Raw genomic sequence first — 21259 nt, 5'->3', positions numbered from 1 at the left:
CAATAGGTCTCGCCTAAGAAATCATCACAAACACTGTCAAGATGAGATGAGTTTTGGCTTCCGTTTATTAGTATTTGATTTGTCTTCAAAACCGAAAAATGGTTGATAAACATTTTGCTATAATTTATTAACAATTAAGCACTATTAGGTGCCATCTCATCAAAACAATTAAGCATTTATATGAAACTTTCCCATGCACGTAAATCAAGAGCAAAAAGTTATCTATAATTAAGCATACGAAACCCTATAATAGAACAAATACTGATTTGGTGATGATATACCACCATTTATTTGATAAATAAACCATACCAAACACTACTTTAATCTAGCCATCAGATGTCTAAGCTAGTTAGGTGGTCTGTGTTTGATTTAAAGGAAAAAGTAAGGAAAGGTAAAGAAAGCTTTAGAAACCATATATAAGTTTCTCTGCCTTTTCCTTCCTTTCTCTACTTTTTTTCCTTCCAACCAAACATAACCTAATAGAATCTCTGGTCTTTGCTTTGGAAAGGTATGGTTGAGATCATCCAATCCTACTGAATGTGGGTGCAAACAATCTATAAGATCTGCTCTATGGTGGGCCCTTTCTCTTTACTCAATTGGGTTTGATTATCTTGTGCTCTTTGTGTGAAAAAAAGCTATTTGATCACCAAACAAAAGAATTATGCAAAAGAGAAAATGGCTGAAGATTTGCAATTGTTTATTTAATGCATCGACCATTTGTAGAAAATTCTCTGTATGTAAAGAGACATATAACCTAACCCTGTAACACCTATCTTCTCTAAAGAAAGTTGTCATGTTAGGGGACATTGTAAGGGCTATATGCAGGTAGAAATAATATTTCTTACCTTGTTGTGAAGGGGAACTATAAGAATGGGAAAATCACTTAAACTTTCCCTTTTTTTACAAATAATTGAACATAGTATATTCTATACTATGTTCTAAGATTTTAAAATCCTATTCTTGTTCAAGAAAATTATCCTTTATAGGAATGGCGCGGGGTGAGCCGGGGCCAGTTTTTGCCTACCCTCATCTCTGCCCCATACTTTGGTCCAATCCGATCTAGTCCAATTTGAGTCCATTATAAATGGATCAGATCCAATCCAATCCAATGAATGTTTTGAAATAATTTGGACTGGTTTAATTCAATATTTGGATCATTCAATCTGTTCAAATTCATTATGATTTAGATTGGTTTCAACCCAAACCCAGTCCATTTGCACATATATCTTATCTTATATCAATGGATCAAATATTGGTTTAATCCAACCCAATCCAATATAAATTTGTTACAGATGGAACAGGCCTAATCCAATCTAATAAGTATTTTGGACTGGATTGGTCCAATCCAATATGTCTTATTGGTCCGTTCAATCCGTCTAAATTGATTTTGGGCTGGACGGGGTCCAATCCAAAACCGGTCCATTGACACCCTTACCTATACCCCACGAGAAATAGGGATCCCCAAATTTATCCTGCCCCGCCCCATCCCACCCCCCCAACCCCATTCAAGTGAATAAAATATTTTATATTATATATAAAATATTATATAATGTTATAGGTGTCATATTATAATATTTATAAATAAAATAAATTAAAATTTCACATTATATTATACACATATCATAACATTATCTATTTGGGCAGCCTCCGGGTGAGGTGGACCCCGGTCACCAAAGTTTCGGGTTTTTAAACAGAACCCATCCCGAACCCGATCAATAGTAAAAAATATGCCTCGACTGGGGCAGGGCAAATAGGAGCCCCCAGTCAGATTGCCATCTCTAATTTAAATGGGTTTCATTACTCACTTCAATGAATGAATAACAAAGGTTAAGTTGTAGTTGAACTTGAACCTCCATTATTAGTAGAAACCCACCCTATATATGCTCAGGCAATCTGAATAGAGAACAACTAAGGTTTACCATGTATGCACATTTACAACATGACCATATATACTAATAATTTGAATATGTGCTTACATATTTATTTGAAAAGTAAAGAGAGATTTTTGCAAAGGTCAAAGTATAGAAGAGATTTCAACATTTATCAGAAAACACAGGGGGAAGTTTAAGCAATTTTCCCCAAAAGAAAATGAAAGAACAGGATGTAAACACAGAAAACACCCAAAAGTTATGGTTCAGTGTTTTTGTGATTATGTCCATGGATGATCCTTTTGAGACTAAGTATTTTTAGTTCAATTGGTGTCCAACCCTGGCAAACAAGCTTAGTATACATAGAGATCATTGGGTCAACCCAAAAGCTTAGTATAGAATAGGGGTATTTAACATTTTGAATGTTTATAGGTCTGAAGTGGAATTCAAAAATCTGTATTAAGCTTATTCGTACTTTTTCATATATAATATTGAGTTTAGTTGGGAGGGCTTAATCTATGGATTTAATATTACCCTTCTATTATTCAAGTCAGGATAGATGTGGATTACCCCTTCATTCAAACTATGAAATCTAAACCAATAAAGACCAAGGAGTTATTTGATAACAGCTGAAGCGGCGGAACTGAATAACTTATTGCTTCATCTTTTAATAGATAAAATTATATAATTAATAGAATATTCATGGATATAGTAATCAATTCAATTTCAGCTTCAGCCATTAAGTGACTTATACAACCTCTTAAATAAAAAGAAATAATTCATTCAATTCAGCCACTTCAGCTGTTCTGAAACTGTCTTTTGAAAACACATGGTTATTAAATGATGAAGCCAAGAATACATCCAAAATAATATTCATGCCTAATGTCTCGTACATAACGAATTTATTACATTTCTCACGTAAAAAGTCTATCAAAATCTGTCTTGGTCTTCTCCTGTCACCTGCCCACTGGCCCTACAAGTTCACTCTTTTCTTCACAACCACTCTATTTCGTATATCTACCTCTCTGGTAATTCAATTTTGACCCACGATGTGTACGTCTCATCTTACTTTAATCATACAATTAGGGTTAGAAGTTTAAAGTATATATCAAGGTTTTTAACCCACCGTTGACTCGGATGATTGAACTGTTTGATTTTTCGGGTCTGATATTCATAAAATCTGGAATTTGTTAAAAAACCATTGATAAATCAGCGAATTGGATGACCCGTATGGATGAACCGTCAAACCGGCAACCTGGTAAGTGGGCAACGGTTCAACTGTCAACCCAAAAGTCCCAACTCGAGCCCCCCCCCACCTCCTCTTTTTACATGTTTTTAGTTTTTCTCACATTTTTTTGCATTTTTGGATATATATTTTTCATAAATATTAGGCATTTGTTATAAGTTTTAAGATATTTCAGACATTTATTTAGCTATTTATAATTTTACATCATTTTCTAGATATTTATACAGGTTATATATATATATATATATATATATCTGTGTGTGTGTATATATAATATATAATTTCTTAGTATTTTAATTATGATATCACCGGACTGAACCATTTGACCTGCCCAGTCGAACTGGTGACCCATGATCCATTGGAAAAACCAGGTCAATTTCCGGGTCGGTTTTAAAAACATTGATATATATGGTTCTGTCATTAAGGTTGTGTTTGGTTTAAAGAAAAAAATAGGGAAAGGAAGAAAAAAGTATCAAAACCCATATAAGATTTGTAAAAATTTCCTTACATTTTCTTTTCTTTCCCTACTTTTTTTCTCCAAACCAAATATAACCTAAATGTCTACTAATAGAAATATGACAAACCAAAAGATTCACATGTAGTCACTCTCAAGGGCTGAAAAAATACCAAGGAACAAAAATTATGTAAAGATGGTCAAAGGAATTGATTGATAGTATGCCATAAATTTTGGGATAATTTGTGGCAGTGAGACTACCGAGGGAGCCTGGGTCAATTTGGGTGGGCTTGGATTGAGAAGTTGTCAATATTGGATGGCCCGAAAGCCCGGCCCGATACATGAGTGAATTCTTCAAATTCAAATTCGGGTACCCGACTTGCTCCTCATCAGTAAGTATAATTGCAATCTTGGTGATTTGGAATATGGAGGCCATGTCGTCATCTATATAAGATGGTTAATCATGATTTACATTAATTGTGTTATAATCAAATGAAAGAACTTATTTGTCAATGCCCTTATGAAGATGGGAGCAATTTGGTCATTTTACAAAACTCCAAGTACTCTCACCAGCTTCCCTAATGAAATGATGCTTTATGGCAATAACCTATGGAACACTAGATTCTTGGCAATTGCAGATTTGTTTTTGTTTTCACAGTATACGATTGTTCTGTTTTTGTTTGAGGTATTCCAATTTTCTTTTAATTAGCTAAGTGGCTTGACTTGTAATGCTTATCACACTAATATACTTCACTCAGGGTCCGTTTGATTCATACTTGGAGTCGGAATTGAAAAAATCCATTTTTATAGTTTGTTTGATTCATATAAAAATAGAATTTCATTTTCAAGGGAAGGGCAGGGAATAGCTATTCTTTCAAATGGGAGAATACCATTTTAACAGGAATAAAAATGGGATTCCAATTTTGTCTAAACAAACAGTTGAAATCGAAATAGCCCATTTCAATTCTGATTCCAGACCCCTATTCCTGCAAACCAAACAGGGCCTCAATTGACAACTAAACAATTGTATTTTACTTTTTTGATGCCTAAAATAAAAGTCTTTGCCGATCGAAATTGAAAGCCCAGCACCTATAGAAATAATTAAATTGATCTGGTATTCTGGTGTCTGATGGGGATGCACACAATGATATTAATTCATTGTTGGAAAAGCAATGTTTTAAAAATAGACTCAGAACTGGAGCAGCTTTGGCCACCGATTTTTGTGTCAATATTTCAATTGTCTATTTTGAACAACATTTTAAAAAACGACCTAGAAACTAAACCGTTCTAGGCACCAGTTTCTGGGTCAACGGTCCAACCGTCCAGTTTGAATAGACAGCCTATTCTGACAGCAAAATTAGAAAAATAAAAAAATGGTCAAAAATCGTTGAAAGGGTCAACGGTTTTTTACCAGATTCTAGGTTTTGGGTAAAAATAAACCGATTACCAGATTCTAGGTTTCGGGTCAACGTTGATTTTGAATGAGTGGTCAGTTAAATTAAGGGTAAATCACTGAAACCTCCCATTATCTTTCATTCTTTCAGACATAGTTGCAATTAGATATCTTTGTTATAATTCTCTAAGAAGAGGCATGAAAATATTCAAAATACTCATGCAGTTGCTTTCGACCGAAATGTTTATTTTCCAAAATTTTCTTTTCATATGAATTGTTAGTTCAAACCCTTCCAATCTCTTTTGTGAATTAGATTTATTTTTCAAATTTTCCCTTGATATCAATCGCTCAAAGATAAAGTTGTAACTTTAAATTCTTTATTTTATTGTTGTTTATAAAGTTTGTATTATTGTTTTTCTTTTGTAGAAACCGACCTCAACAGTAATTGCATGGGTATTTTGGACATTTTTGTGCCTCTTGTTAGAGGATTCTAACATAGGGGGTCTACTTGCAATTGTGTCAGAAAGTTCATGAGAGGTAATTGTAATTGTCAAACTATAGGGGAGGTTTCAGAAATTTATCCAAAATTAAAAAATAGTTAAAATAAAAGAAAAACAGCCAATAACCATTGTTTGGGTCAAACGGGCTGGCAGTTCAACTGCCCAGATCATCGGGTTGCTAACAAAGTCAATGGCTTTTGGCCAAGAAACAGGTTAAGGGTGAAATAGAACTAGTTGCCTAAATGATTCCCGGGCCAAATGGTCTAACCATCCATGACGGTTCAAAAACCATAGAGGAAAATGCTCACCCAATGTTTTTAAACCGCTGTTGACCCAGACAGTCGGCCCCGGAACCATTCAAGCAACTTAACTGATTCCGTTTCACCATCAACTTAGTCCTTGGCCAAAAACCATTGATTTGGTCAATGACCCTCTGACCCAGGTGATCGAACCATCAACCTGTTCAACCCGTTTAACAATTTTAGGTCATTTTTATTTTAATTATTTTTTTGAATTAAATAGATAGACTATTCAATTTCAACCAAAAGGTCAAACCGTAACCCAGTAACCGGTGGACAGAACGGCTCCGATTCATGATCAGTTTTTAAAACCTTTGTGCAGTTATGCTCAAGTACTCACCCTCATTCGCGGATAAGAAAGATCATAAGCGAATGTAGGTGAAGAATGGCTCAAATTCTCAACTGCTCTTTTTTTAACTCTTCTAACATGTAATACTTATTGAGTTATTTCCCATATATACACTTGGTCAGTGGTTCCAGTTTCATGGAAGATGTACTCAACTCTGATTGTATTTGGAGCATTACAAACAATGAATTTAATTAGGGGTGAGCATTATTTAGTTAAAATCGAAAAATTAAATCAAAATTTTTGGCTTTGATTTTTTTAGTTTTTGATTATTTTGGTTTAGTTATTTCAGTTTTGTAAAATTTTGGTTTTGATTTTCAGGTTCAAAAATTTGGTTAACCAAAAAAATCGAATTAATCGAACTTTATTGTCTATAATATATATATTAACATATAATACATATATAATATGTATAAAATATATTTTTTAATATATAATATATACTAAAATATACATAGTGTTGGAATTCGGTTTTAACCGAAAACCGAATAAAAAAATTTGGTTTTTCAATATTTCAGTTTTAATTCGATTTTTCATTTAAATTTTCAATTTTTAATCAAATAAATCGTTTGCTCACCCTTAAATTTCATTGTCGACATCTTTGACAAAGGCGTTTTGACTAAAAATAGGGTATTTCTTCATTGATAGGTTTCATAGGGTTTAGTCGTAGGAAGAAAAAGAGAGATACAGTAACCGGTAAACCACTTTTGACGTTGCTCCATTAGGTGTGGCTTCAAGGAAAATCCCTTTCGCACATAGACAATCTAGACTGACTGCATCATTTTTTAGCCAAGAGTTCTAAATTGGAATGGGAATGGGATATTCCAATTCCAACTGTTTGGTTGGAATGGGGGAATGGTCATTCCCTCCCCTCCCTTGGGGAATGAAATCTCATTGTGGCTTATTCCGATTTTCATTCCAAATTTTGTCTGAACTAAATAGATTATGGGAATCCGATTTCAAAAAAATGGATTTATCTATGGATGTAAAACAGTCAGATTAATCCAAATCAGGGTATATCCAAATCCGATCCGATCAGATCTCACTCATACTGATTTGGATTTGAATTCGATAAATGTTGGATATTCGAATATGATCCAATCATATTTATTTTTTTAGAAAATAATAAATTATTAAAAGAAAAGGAAATATAACAGTTTAAATAAAGAAAAACAAAATATAAAAATATTTTTCAACTATTTTCATCATATATATGCACGCTTTTTATAAAAAAAATTAATATAAAAAAATACAAAATTACAATATAAATAACATATTTATAAATAAATAATATATATATATATATATATATATATATATATTATCGGATTGAATCATGATCTGATCCATTTGCACCCCTAGCTAGATTTATCGTTTATATGATAAAAGGCGAGTTAAAAGGCCTATACACTTTCATACTGCTCATAGGGTGTCAATGGGTTTGGCTTCAACCACCGTTGCATGCACTCTCTTAAACAAACAGAGCGTCCATGGTGGTGTTTGGAACCGTGGGCGTTTATTCAATAAACGCTGTCGTAAGGCGCCACTTCAGCATTTAGCCCATCATGCCGATCTGTATGCATAGGGACTTACAAAAGTAGACATCGATTTATGTTCATGCCTACCATTGGGGGAAGCTTCACTTGAGCGCTTTCCCCAATGGGTAAACGTTTATTCATTGTTTTGCTAATGTGGTGCCTAATGGCACCTAGTGGTGTCTAATTGTCAATAAATGATTTCATTATTACTTTTCTCGATTTTGTAAACAAATCAAATACAAATATTTAATGAATAAACAAAAGTTATACCAAACACATACCATATCAGATACAAACCATCTTCAGGTGGTATAGTTCATAGGAGGACTCTTTTAGTTTTATATGATATTTTTTCTCTATGTCATTGCTGAATGAACGGTTAATAATTTGAACATGATTTCTATAGGTTATATATAACGTTAAAATTCAACGAATTGTGGAGTATTTTCTAATACTTTATACTAGTTTATAATGTAAGTCACTGTTTTCAAAACCGGACCGGAAAAATCGGGAATCGGTCACTTGATCGGTTTCGTTTTCCTCCAAAACTACTTTTCCCCAAAACTATTGATTTTGATCAGCAAACTGCTGAACCGGCCGGTTAACCGTTCGAACAGTTTTGACCGTTTTCTAATTTTTTATTTTTTTGTTAGAACAGGCCGACCATTCGGGATGAATAATCAGATTGTTCAAACCAATAACTGGACCCCTGACCTGTTCGGTCACCGATTTGTTTTTAAAAACCATGATGCAAGTTCTTATGTTTTTTGGTCTTGCCAGGCCGATTCTTGCATATGCATCAGATTTTAATTTTTTTTTCAGAGTCCATATCCATGTAACATTGGCTATGTATATACCTAGACTGGTATCCTATATATCAATAGGGGTGAACTCGAGCCAGTTCATGTGGATATTGGTTGGGTTTGAAGGTATTTTTTTAATATGTTATATATACTCATCTTTTATTGGGCTTTATACCTGAATATAAGAGTAAAATTAATTATATATATATATAATTAAAAAAATTATATAAATAAAATGCATAATACATGTGTGTTTATACCATAGATCGATATAACTTTGTGTATTGGTACTAATTGATGCGCTTTTTATTTATTTTTAAATTTCAGTTTTTAAGTATAATTATATATTATTATTTAATAAAAAAGGTTCCTGAAAACACCAGTAAACAGGTGTATCAGCACCCAAAAATACGATATGATACAGTGTTTGATACTTTAAACCTTAGTTTGTACATGTTTGTGCATGGATGTGAGTTTAAATTAATCATAAATATTTAAGGGTCTATTTGATTTACAATAGGAATTGGAATTGAAATTTATTGGAATCAGAATCAGAATGGTGTATTATCCCATTTGTTTGGGTCAAATAGGAATTAGAATCAAAATCAGAGTCAGCTGGAATGGATTCTCATTCCCAAGAACGGGAGAGAAAATTGGCTATTCCCTAAAATAAGGGAATGTCACTCCATCAAAAATGAAAATCAGATTCCAAATCTGTCCAGCCAAATGCTTGAAATCGGAATGCACCATTCCAATTTCAATTCCAAATCCGTATTCCTGTGAACCAAAGGAAGAATGCATGTATCATTCAAGCAATCTGAGATTCTAGGTTGGGTTCGGTTGGGCGTGGGCTACATGAGACTTTAACCCAAGCCCCAAATCAAGTTTGAGTCAGGCCCAATTAATGTGGTTGGGGTGTAGCTCGAAGCCTAAAACAAAGTCAACCCGAATCGTGCAACATCTCAGGTTGGGTTCAGGTTGGGCCGCCCAAGTTCTAGTCTTACCTAATTAACGTTAGGGGTGCAATTTAGGTGGGCCCAACCCGAGTCCAAAGCAGCCCAGCCCGAAATTTTATATGAGTTGGGCTCGGGCCCGGGTCTGGCCTTTAGGTAGTCTGAAGCTAATCCAATTATATACATACATATATATATATATATATATATATAAATGGTAATTATGCATATATATTTACATATATATACATATATATTTGTATATATATACATTTGTATACATATTTACCTATTTATATACATATTTTACATGCATATATACATAAATATATGTATACATATTTATATAAATACATACATACGTGTATATATATATTTATATGTATAATTTTAGAATAGGTTTGACCAACCCAAGCCCAGCCTGGGCCCGAACCCAACCCGAGTTCATCAAATTAGTGCAGGCTAGGCTCGGGTATCAGGCTTAGTCCGGACTCGAACCTTAAGCCCAAATTAATTTTAGGACCAGGTCTAGATTGACCATAAACACAGCCCAACCCACCCGACTTGCACCCGTAATTATCGTATGAATCTACTGTGAATTGGACCAGAGCCTAGATCTATCAAAAGACTCCGTATGGGTTTTAAAGAATTGGACCGGTGCCTAGATCTATTATTAGTTCTTACAGATCACTTATGATTATATTTGCCCTTCTCTTACTAGAAAAACTAAAAAATTCAACAATTCAGTTGGGCTTATTTCAAAGTTACCTACCCAATGTGTACTGGCTTATCCAAAAACTTTACACAAACATCAGAGAGAGAGAGATCTGTACAATTTCAGATGATTACAAAAGGAACCTAAAATTGAATTACGAGAAGAAATCAGGGCTGCCTCTTCATTCTGAATTAGGTTTTTCTATGCTGTTTTTCCTCCTGCTTTTTCCTTGGGCTGAATAAATAACCTGAATGTCCAGACACCCAAAAGAGCCGCCCCAATGGGTGCGAGCCAGTGCACAAATATGTGCCCCTTATTTATATGACTCCCTTGAACATAAGCCCATCCCATGGCCTACACAATTCAAGCATAACATAACAAAACCAATCCTTGCATCAGTGGATTTTAGCTTGAAACTTGTTGAATATCAGGAAAAAAACAGTGTTACTACACATAATTAAATCTTGGTCAAGTACTTACAGAAGCAGGGTTCATGTATCCACCAGTAACATTAGAACCTAGTATATGTAGACCAATTTTAGAGACACTACATATCCATGTTTTCAAGAAGAAATTGTTGGGGTGACTCTGAGCAGCTTCTAGTGAGATGACAATGATAGAGAATGTCAGAGCTCCTTCAGTTAATGCACCTTGAAGGATTCCCACACTAAGGAGGGGTTCATAGCCTATTTCAGGAAGGAACTCGGTGATGAGTCTAACAGCAATAATAGATCCCAGTGCCTGAAAGTTAGTCCAAATGTTAAGGAAATCAAAATCTAATCATCTAAACAAGAAAGCCATAGTGAGGGAGATGATTTAAACACTTCAGACCATGAACAAAAGGTTGCAGATTGTCATTCATTAGGTGTATCTCTTTTTCCTCTTTTTAGCTCAATCAAAGTTTCAATCCTCCCAAACAAGCTCTTACACATACACAGACATGGGCTTAAAACAGATTCTTTTAGATGGTGACTGATTAACTCTTATCCTGACCTTAACTAAGCAGCACCATACTACTCCAAAGGATAATTGGTTTGTGGTGGCTGAATTACTAGCTGAGCTAAAATTTTTATGTTGATGGTGTCAGATTTTCTCTCATAAAAGTTTTTTCAATAGAGCTAGCTGCCCACTTGTTGGCAATAAGAAAACATTATATTCCTATTCCTCCCTGGTTGCAGCAAGGTTTTAAAAACCAACTTAGAATTAGAACAGTTCTGGACATCAGTTTTTGTGTCGATGGTTGATCGTTTGGTTCGAATGGATGGGTTGTTTTAACTTAAAAAATAAAAATAAAAAAGCAGCCAAAACCGTTGAATCAATCAAATGTGCCAACAGCTCGACTATCTGGGTCAATGGCTCACTGACCAAATCAATGATTTTTGGCCAAGGACCAGGTTAAGGGTAAAATGAAACCAGTTGCCTGAACAGTTCCTAGGCCGAATGGTCTGATCATCGGGTTGCAGTGTACTCTTTTTGAGGATGCATGGTTCTAGTGATCCAGTTTCAAAGTAATGGAATATTCATAGTTTGCCCAAAAAAAATGCTAAGCAAGTTGAATCTCTGTTATTTCATTTTGATCAAGTTTCCCTCATATTGGAGTAGGTATTATTGACTATTTATGGTTCAAAATAAACTATATTCATGCATGTTTTGGGTTTTATGCGTTTTACTTTTAGGTTATATTTGGTTTGAAGGAAAATGTAGGGAAAGGAAGAAAAAGGTAGGAAAACCTTTATAAATCTTGTATTGGTTTTCCTGTCTTCCCTTCCTTTCCCTACCTTTTCCTTCAAACCAAACATAGCCTTAAGTTTATTTTGACTAAATGTAACTATTTTTTGTTTGTATAGGAATTCTGACTGGCTCCCTACAGAGCACGCACCACAGCTACCTTCAAACCAAACATAGCCTTAAGTTTATTTTGACTAAATGTAACTATTTTTTGTTGGTATAGGAGTTCTGACTGGCTCCCTACAGAGCGTACACCACAGCATTGTGTCAATTCACGACTGTATTTACTGCCCCCTTCCCCCCAACTAACGGATCTTCTTTATAATATATATGAAAACATGGTGTAAACAAGTAGGAATAGCAACGGGTAGGGGTGGCAATGAGCCGAACTCTTTACGAGCTATTCGAGCTCAAATATACATATAGAAAATAATATATATAATAAAAATATTATAATTCTTAATATTTAAATATCAAATAAAAATACTTTTATATATAATTTTTTATTTTTATAAAACCTTATTTCTCAAATTGAGCTCGAGCTCAATGTTCAAGCTCAAACCATGCTCGAGCTCAAGTCTCGTACTATTCAGCTCGGCTTGGCTTGAATCCACCCCTAGCAACGAGGCACCGATCATATTCTCCATCTCCGACCCTGATTTTGGAATAAATTCCTATCCCTAACTTTAATCCCCATTAGGGATAAAAGTTGTTCTCCATTCCTGATCCCCAATAGGGACCCAAATGTTTAAAATTTTTTAGTTAATAGTATTTTTTGAAAAATAATTTTATTTTAAAATAAATAATATTTTAAATATATATTGATATATAAATAATATAATATATATAACCGGGGTTGGGGTGGGACGGGAACCTCATTCCCCATCCCCGACCAGAACCCCAGCCGTAGATCCCTACTAATCCCCACCCCACCAAAGTAATTCCCATCCCTGACCCAAATGACCCCATTGGGTCAGGGGAGTCATGTATCTATCGAAGATAGGAAAAATTGCCATCCCTACTAAGCAATATGGCATATCCTCGGGTACCACTATAGAGGCTAGTATTCTGCCCAGAGTGAACCTATATGTTAAATTCAAGTCGAAAAAGACCTATCATTGGATAGAGCTGTTAATGGATCGGGTCTGATTTGGGACAATAGGGCGTACCAAAACCAAACTACTTGTTAACCGGGTCCATCAAGTCTGACCCAATTAAACCCGAATATACTTGGTATCTTAATTATCAATGATAATAAATTAGCCAAAAAGTTATCAATTATAATATATAAAACCTTAATATATAAAATCTCAAGTAAAATACTAATGGTTTTCATGTTGACAATATATATATATATATATTTTAATCATAATTATCTTATATATTGTTTATGAAATTTATCCTTTTAAATATAAAATATAACTACGTATAAAAAACCAGGAAATCATTATATATTATCGCCTGTATAATCTATATACAGGTCTGAATCAGTTCGGAACAGAAAGAAAGGGTCTCGAGCCAATTATTATTCAGGGTCTTGTAGTACTTTCGCAGCAAATGTTTTTTTTTTCTCATATAAAAAGGAAAAAAATAGATACCACCTACGCCCTAGCCCCTAGTTACTATAAAACCAGTCTAAACTGAGAAGGAAAACAAAAGATTAAAAACAGGAAAAAAAAAAAAAAAAGAATATGCCACCTTGATAGCATGTATTAAATATATAAGAAAAACTTATCTAGCCAAACTTGACCCAACTACTAGTCAAGTGATTGATGACCAACCTCCAGCCTTGGCCAGCCGTGTTTTTCACCAAACATTATTGCTTTTTTATTTTAAAAATTATGAAAAAAATGAAAAACTACACATTTAATAATTGATATGGGAAAAGTATAGGGAAATTTAGGACTTATGAGCGGGTGATGATGGGTGGGCCGGGCTGGGCCAGATGATTCCTCTATTGCAAAAGATTTTATTAGGATTCAACTGTGATATCGGAAAGATATGATATCGAAAGATTTTTGACCATCAGGGAAATTCATAAACATGATAGCCAATCAAGTGTTATTTATCAAAATTCATTAATGGGTTTTGATTGATCAAAATTCTTTCAATACCGTATCTTTCCCATATCATATTTTCCCTAACTTTTAAACTTTTAAGTATATTGTCTCTGAAGTTGGCCATTTGGATTAGGATGCAATTTCATTTGAATCATTGCATATATAGATTCAGATAATTTCTTTAATTGACTGAAATTTCAAGTCAGTGGAAATATGGTGATGTTTGGCATTGATGATGATTCCTTACACCTAATTTTGTGAAAATGGTGATTACTGAAATTAGTAATTTTCCAAAAAAGCCAATTTTTTTAGAAAAATCACCTTTGAGTTTTGACATTCCAATTTTTTAGAACACCTTTCCACCCCTGCCACATAGGATGCCACCTCATCCAACAAAAATTAGAATCACCTGAAAATCAGGGAATCACTGATGAATGTGATGACCCCTCGCCCAAGCCGATTTCAGGGACCGATTTTTTGCTGATTTCCCAGAAATCGGCATAATCTGCCAACAAAACAAAGAAAAAATCACTGATTCTTCAATGTCTGATGTGGGTACAACGTGGCACCGATTTCTGGGAAATCAGCATCACTGCCAGCCAAACATCACCTAAATACAGTGGCATCTATGAAAAATAAAGAGAATAGACCTATATATAAAGGATCTGGGCATCAAAAATGACTCCAGTCCGAATTCAAGTTTTTTCTTTGATTTATTTATTAATTTTGTTTTCTTCTCTGTGTTACTGTGTAGTGTGATTCATTAATTGCACTATTTTCTTAGAAAATAGAAGCGCAATTTAAAGGATAACAAGAGAACACACATGAAATATCAAGTCGCATATAGGCCAATTCATCAACAACCAATTAATTAATTAATGAAAACTAAGCAAGAAAACCAAAAGCCAAAATCAGCACAAGTGATTGATATCCACGCTCTACAAACCAAAACGAGTTCAGAACTTCAGATAACAACCAACTAAAAGAAACCCGATCGATGTTTGTATTCAAACCAATCATAACTTCTTCAAGGATCGAACAACAAATCAATACAAAAACCAATTAAAACCAGAACGAATTCAGCTGAGACCATTCGTCTTAGTTGAACTTTCTTAGACATATATATGTATACTTTTACATTGCACCAAATGCAAATACCAATCAGAAAACCAGAACGAATTCAACTGATAAATTCATTTTGAAACGAACCCAAAACATGTTCAAATTTGAAGAGCAAAATCCAATTTATTCTCTATGAAGAAGTATCTGAACGTAAAGCTACTAACCTGGGCAGGAATTCTTGAACCAACAGTGTATAAAATTCGAGTGTTGTTCCCAGAAATGGCTCCAGATAATACTGACTCTGAGAGAGGATTGTATGCTCCACTGTAAGTCTTACACAACCATGCAAAACAGTACATGCTCAAGAGATCAAGAATATTCTCGATAACTTCTCCGCTGGGTTTAGACCCTAAACCCAGAAACTTACACACAAAGAATTTGTTGAGAGATCCAGACCATAGCCACGCGAATGAAATGATGAAATCCGATAATATGACTTGATTTCTGGCCATTAGTTGGTTTTTGCTTCCTCTTGTTCAGATTGTTCTTCTCTTGGCTACTCAAATATATATAGCAGTAGCAGCAGCAGCACAACTCCTCAGGCATCTTAGTTCTTTCCTGTTATCTTTTTGGGAAAATATAACTCTATATAGTTCATATTGACGTCAAGGAAAATCAATAAATTAAGAGGTTGTTTGCTTAATTTACTAATAAAAAGTCTTTAATTTGTAAAGGAGTTTGATCTGATAAGTTAATCGGAACCCTATTTGCCAGATCTGATACGTTAGTGCATATCGTGATTATATAGGTTTAACTGGCCAAATAAATGATCATATATAGGGTTAACCACATGAACCCTATTTGCCATTTTGTTCTATTGTTTAATGTCATATCTATTATTAAATTTTGAATATTTAAATCATTTCTTACTACTTGGCGGCGTCATATCTATTATTAAATTTTGAATATTTAAATCATTTCTTACTACTTGGCGGTCATGTCATTTTTTAACTCGCAACAGACTACTTCTTAAGGGTGTTGTAAGTGGTTTTTTATGCACATCATTAGACCATCTTAATCTACTTTCTCTTATTTTATCATTTATAGGAGTTATTTATAGGTTTCTTCAAATGATTTCATTTCTAACCCTATCCTTTCTAATTTTCCACTCATCCATATAAAAATCCGCACTTCTCCTATGCTCATTTTTGGACATGTTTATTAATTTCCCGACACTATATACAACATAGCCTTAGTTTTAGAAATTCATTTTTAATCTAGGTGGTATTCACCTATCACATAAGACTCTAGATAAACCCCTCCCATTTTGCCTATCTTATGCTAATCCTATGGTTGACATCCTCCTCAATCTCTCCCTTATTATGAATTATCAAACCTAGGGTGTTGTAAGTATGGTTAACGGAACACCCAAACCTTGAGGATTGTGGGTAGGAGTGCAACTTTTCCGGGTTAGGGTTGGGATTTTGGCAAAATTTCAATGGGCCCAACACAAAGCCCGAGCTCAAAACAGTGTAAACTGTTAACTCGGGCCAACCCGACTTGCACCCCTAATTGTGGGGCAACTAAGTGGGAGGCTTTCCACAGCTAATTTGTTAGAGATTTGGACGATATGTTCCTAGATTTGAAGGATGTTGAGGAATGGGCAGAAAAAGTTTGGCACTACCACTCAAAACCTTCAATTCAACAACGCATTAGGAGGAGAGTACTTTTGTTCTCAACTCAGAAGTCAGTGCCTTCAAGCTCAAGTTTATAATCCAAGTCATTTTAAGAGATGAGAACTTGATCTTAGACAATGTTCATCTTCAATCAACAAAGGTTGTATTTGGTATCATACTATCACTGCCATTTCAGGCTAAAATGTTTTGAATGGTGTGGGTGGTGCAAGTTTCAATGGTTAGAGGAGAAACCTGTTTGGTTAACACTTTATAAACTGTTTCAATAGCAATGTTGACTAGGAGTTTATAGTAGATATGTGTTTGGTATGTCCAATTTCACGTTGAAGTGTTTAAAGTAAACATTTTAATTTTATGTAACACCAATCACACTTCCAACTACTGTCATGCCAATCTAATTGACAAGAATTTTTTAAATCGAAGATTTCATTAGATTTAGGGTCCATTTGGTTTGCAGGAATAGGGGTCTGGAATCGGAATCGGAATGGGCTATTCCGATTCCAACTGTTTGGTTGGGCAGAATCGGAATCTCATTCCCATTCCTGCTGGAATGGCATTCTCCGGTTTGAGGGAATGGCCATTCCCTGCCCCTCCCTTGGGAATGAAATCTCATTCCTACTGATTTTAATTCTCATTCTCATTCCTGTTTGAACCAGACTATGGAAATGGATCATTCTGTTTCCAATTCTGAAGGATTTCAATTCCGTTTCCAACTATAAACCAAACGGACCCTTAATTTTTCCACAATGTAACACTAATCACATTGAAGTGTTGTATGATATGTAATGCATTGTATCAATTCATCACCATGCCACACCAAATGACAGGAAAGTTCCATATCAGTTAAAACATTGTGAGACGCAATGGTTGTTGGGGGAAACCACAATTTGACGTTTCCTCCAACACCCCCTTGTTGCTATTTTCAGAAATATATATATTTAGTTAGAAGTCTCAATCAAATAAAAAATTCCCATTGCAATCCCAACCGCCTAGGTGGCGCTGATTGGCAGGGTTTTAGATGGAAACGGCAATGGTACCAAACATACCCAAAGTATTTGCAATTGATGAAGATAGAGAAGTGGTAGCTATGGTTTTTGGGCTTCCAATACATATTTGGTGTTAGTCAAGTTTTAAAGTAATGGGAGATGCCCTCAATGGCTTTACTTGTGTCAACCCTAAGAATATGGAATAGAGTTCTCTTGATTCTCTTAGGCAAGGTTCAAAGTATCGACACGTATCGGACCATATTAACTAATACGTATCGTATCGGGAGCTTCCCAATACACCCCTACAGGGGGTGTTTCGGGGTCCCGACTGGTTTAGATGGTGGACGGATTTTAGTCTAGGCTTGCTAACATTTCTCTCAATCACCATGTTAATGGATGTGATAGGAAAGACATTCATGACCAAATTGGATGTCAAAGAGCCAAAAATGGTTAAAGATGATGTTAGGCATTGATAGTTTGTGGTACCCAACCAGCAAGGGAAGGCTGTTATTCTGATGACTAAACCTTAGGAGTAGAAATTTGTTTTGAAGCAAGGGGTCAGAGGTTATAGAAAACATTGATGGGAATCATCGGTTAGGGATTCAAGATCCATTTGGTTTGTAGTCAAAATCAGAATCGAAATCCATCAGATTTGGAATGGTCTATTCCCCTTGCCCGTATGGTTGAGATGAGAATTAGAATCAGCTGGAATGGATTCTCATTCCCAAAGGACGGGGAGGGATTAAGGAATTAATGACTATTTCCTCAAATGGGGGAATACCATTCCACTGGTAGGTGTTAATAATAATAATAATAATAATAATAATAATAATAATAATTATTATTATTATTATTATTATTATTATTATTATTATTATTATTATTATTATTATTATTTATTTGCATAGATTATATCAATTAAGTTGTTTCCTTTCATCTAAATTATTTTTTACATGAAATATAAAATGTTTATAATTGTTAGGTGATTAATTATTATTTTATTTAATGCTTAAACACCAAAGCTTATTGCTTATAAACTTCTAGTTTATAGATATGTGTACCTTCTATCATTTTAATTTAGTATATTATATGTTATTTTTATGAATTTACAAACTTTAATTAATCTTTTTCTTAAGCTTTAAGGCTTACGCCTCACCTTTTTAGGCCATTACACCTTAACTACGCCTTTTAACCTTTTAAAACCTTGGTTGTACTTAGACACTTGGGATCAAATAATCCCACCTACTGGTGAAAGTGGACTCAACTCCCAACTCCCTGTTGTAATTAGCCTAAGACCTTACTTGTCCTACTAGCATAGGAGAGCTTAGAGGGAAGCAAAACTGTGAAGAAAGTAATGAGAAAGTAGGTATATAGGTTTTTTTTATATTAATTATCTGTATAATTACCACACTACCCTTTCTCTCTCTCTTTCTTAAGGGTGGCTAATGTAATTACGTTGACTCTCCCAGGAACCCTAACAAGGTCACCTCATCTTTATATATAAAATTCCGCCACCCGCTTATAAGTTCATTGTCTCTTTTTTCTAAGACAAACTCATCTTTTTATTCAAGTTAATATTAGAATATTGAACTTTTTTTTAATGCTCATTATTGCTAGGAAAGAAACCCAAAGAAAAGAAAAATGACCAGGGCTTATTTGGACTGGTTCAAGTTATCCTTATCCGGATGATTCTGGCTCTTCAACTCTCACTTATTATTGTTCGCTATAGTCCTTAGAGCCTTTCTTTTTCAAGTGCCCGGTTTGATATAAAATCATCCGGATTAACCCATTTTGATGGGTTTCTACAACGTTTTAAAAAATGACTTAGAAATGAAATTATTCTGGCCACCAGTTTTTAGGTCGGTTGTCCAACCATCCGGTTCAAATGAATGGCGCGTTCTGACAAATTAATTAAAAAAATAAAAAAATAAAAAAATGGTCAAAAAACATTGAACAGGTTGATGGTTGGACCTCTTGGGTCAATGGGTTGTTGATTTTTTCAATGGTTTTTAGCCAAAGATCGGGTTAGCGTAAAATGGAACCGGTTGCCTGAATGGTTCCTAAGCCAAACAGTCTGACCATCCGGGTCAACGGCAGTTTGAAAACCTTGGGTTTCTGTACAGATGATTCGTAAAATAAGCTAATAATATAACTAAGAGTCTCTTAGAGTTCTCCAAGGTTGTGTGTAAGTACAGATATTAATTGAATTCGATAGCTGTGTTAGGGGCTGTGTAACCAATAATAATGCCCCCGGTTGAGACCGAGTCTGCTTCTCACACCGACTTCATAGGCACATCTCACCATGCATCGGGAACATCTCCTGCACATATCTTATTATTCATGGGAGACTTTCCTAATATATAGTATAGTAGAATATGCCTGTGAGGTTGATGTGAGGTGCGCTCTATGATAAGCAGATCTCAGTTCTCCCCGGCCATGTATTGAGTGGTTGTGAGATATATACACTTTACTAAATTTTATTATCGACTGCACCAATATTCCCTTTCGAAGCCAATAGCTCATGTGGGAGATAAGTTTGTATGGCTGATATACACTTCATGCAAGATACACCGACTTTGTCAGGATTGGAAGAGCTAAGCATCTCAAGACCCATGTTCATCTTCAACATTCTTAGTTGCAGGAAGACTAACTTGGAAAAAACTTGGCAATTTAAGGGCTTAATTCCATGTCTGAAGCTATTTTTCTGGAGACTAGTACATGATGCAATCCCTACCCAAGTCAAACTAAGTAAACATCATGTGACTTGAGATCAAAAGTGTGCTTTTTGTGAGGGTGAACTTGAATCTGTTGAACACATTTTTTTCAGTGTCTTTGTGCAAGATCCATTTGGCTTGAATTGGCATTACAGTTGAGGATGGATTCCAATTCTACAAGAAGTTTAGGGGAGTGGGTGGAGGATTGGTTGATTAATGACAATGGACAACAGGGGACTGCAAGTGTGGGTGTCATTAAGGTCACTGTGGATGGTAGTGGTACAGGAGTTCAGATTGGCACCTCACACGCGCATCTTATGACCGTGAATTGGGAACATCTCCTATACTTGTCATGAGAAGATGTTTCCAATACACGGTTGGGATGTACCGTGGGGTGTGCTCTATGGGGTGCCGATGTAGTTAGGGATCATTTGGAAAATCACTTGTTCCCAAGAGAACTACTAGTCCTGCATTCAAGGCAAGGAAGTGAAAACTTTTGATTTTTACACAATGGATATCTCTCAACCAAGATCACATCTCCGCCCCACAGAACACCCCCGCCCTGTATTGGGAACATCTCCCAATAATGACATCATCAGGACTAGTACTATCATCGAGAGATATGCCCAATACATGGTGGTGATGTGCTGTGGGGCGTTGTGGGGCGGAGATATGAACTCCTCTCAACCACCGTGGTGCATTCACACAGTGATTGCTGAATGCAGAAGATCAACGAACCTAGATTTCCTACTCACTTTTTCACGGCGGATAAAGTGTGCGTAGAGACTAGAGAGTAGTGGGCAGGAAATCCGGTTTGCCAACATGTAGTAGCAGATCTTGTACATGGTCTTGCTGCCCTAACTTTATATTTACCATTATATAAGATGATTTAGACCAAGA

At 35.1% G+C, this 21259-nt stretch overlaps 1 protein-coding gene across 1 annotated transcript; it reads right to left on the bottom strand.

Moving 5' to 3' along the window:
• Positions 1 to 10290: 10290 nt before the first annotated feature.
• LOC104593556 (putative aquaporin SIP2-1) lies at positions 10291 to 15553 on the bottom strand. Its single transcript, XM_010253456.2, has 3 exons — positions 15190 to 15553; positions 10596 to 10856; positions 10291 to 10469 (listed from the first exon to the last, which is right to left on the bottom strand). Exons 1-3 carry the CDS (start codon positions 15475 to 15477, stop codon positions 10317 to 10319), a joined length of 702 nt encoding a protein of 233 aa, XP_010251758.1. The 5' UTR covers positions 15478 to 15553; the 3' UTR covers positions 10291 to 10316.
• Positions 15554 to 21259: the final 5706 nt, after the last annotated feature.

The sequence above is a fragment of the Nelumbo nucifera genome, chromosome 7, assembly GCF_055504915.1.
Source record: "Nelumbo nucifera cultivar China Antique chromosome 7, China Antique-T2T, whole genome shotgun sequence".
NCBI lineage: Eukaryota > Viridiplantae > Streptophyta > Magnoliopsida > Proteales > Nelumbonaceae > Nelumbo > Nelumbo nucifera.
This window is presented reverse-complemented; position numbering and strand designations above follow the sequence as displayed.

Coding starts and splice junctions, on each gene's coding strand:
- LOC104593556 (XM_010253456.2), bottom strand. CDS start 15,477: ATGGCCAGAAATCAAGTCATATTATCGGATTTCATCATTTCATTCGCG. Junction 10,857..15,189: donor GTTCAAGAATTCCTGCCCAG/GTTAGTAGCTTT, acceptor ACTAACTTTCAG/GCACTGGGATCTATTATTGC. Junction 10,470..10,595: donor GATACATGAACCCTGCTTCT/GTAAGTACTTGA, acceptor TGAATTGTGTAG/GCCATGGGATGGGCTTATGT.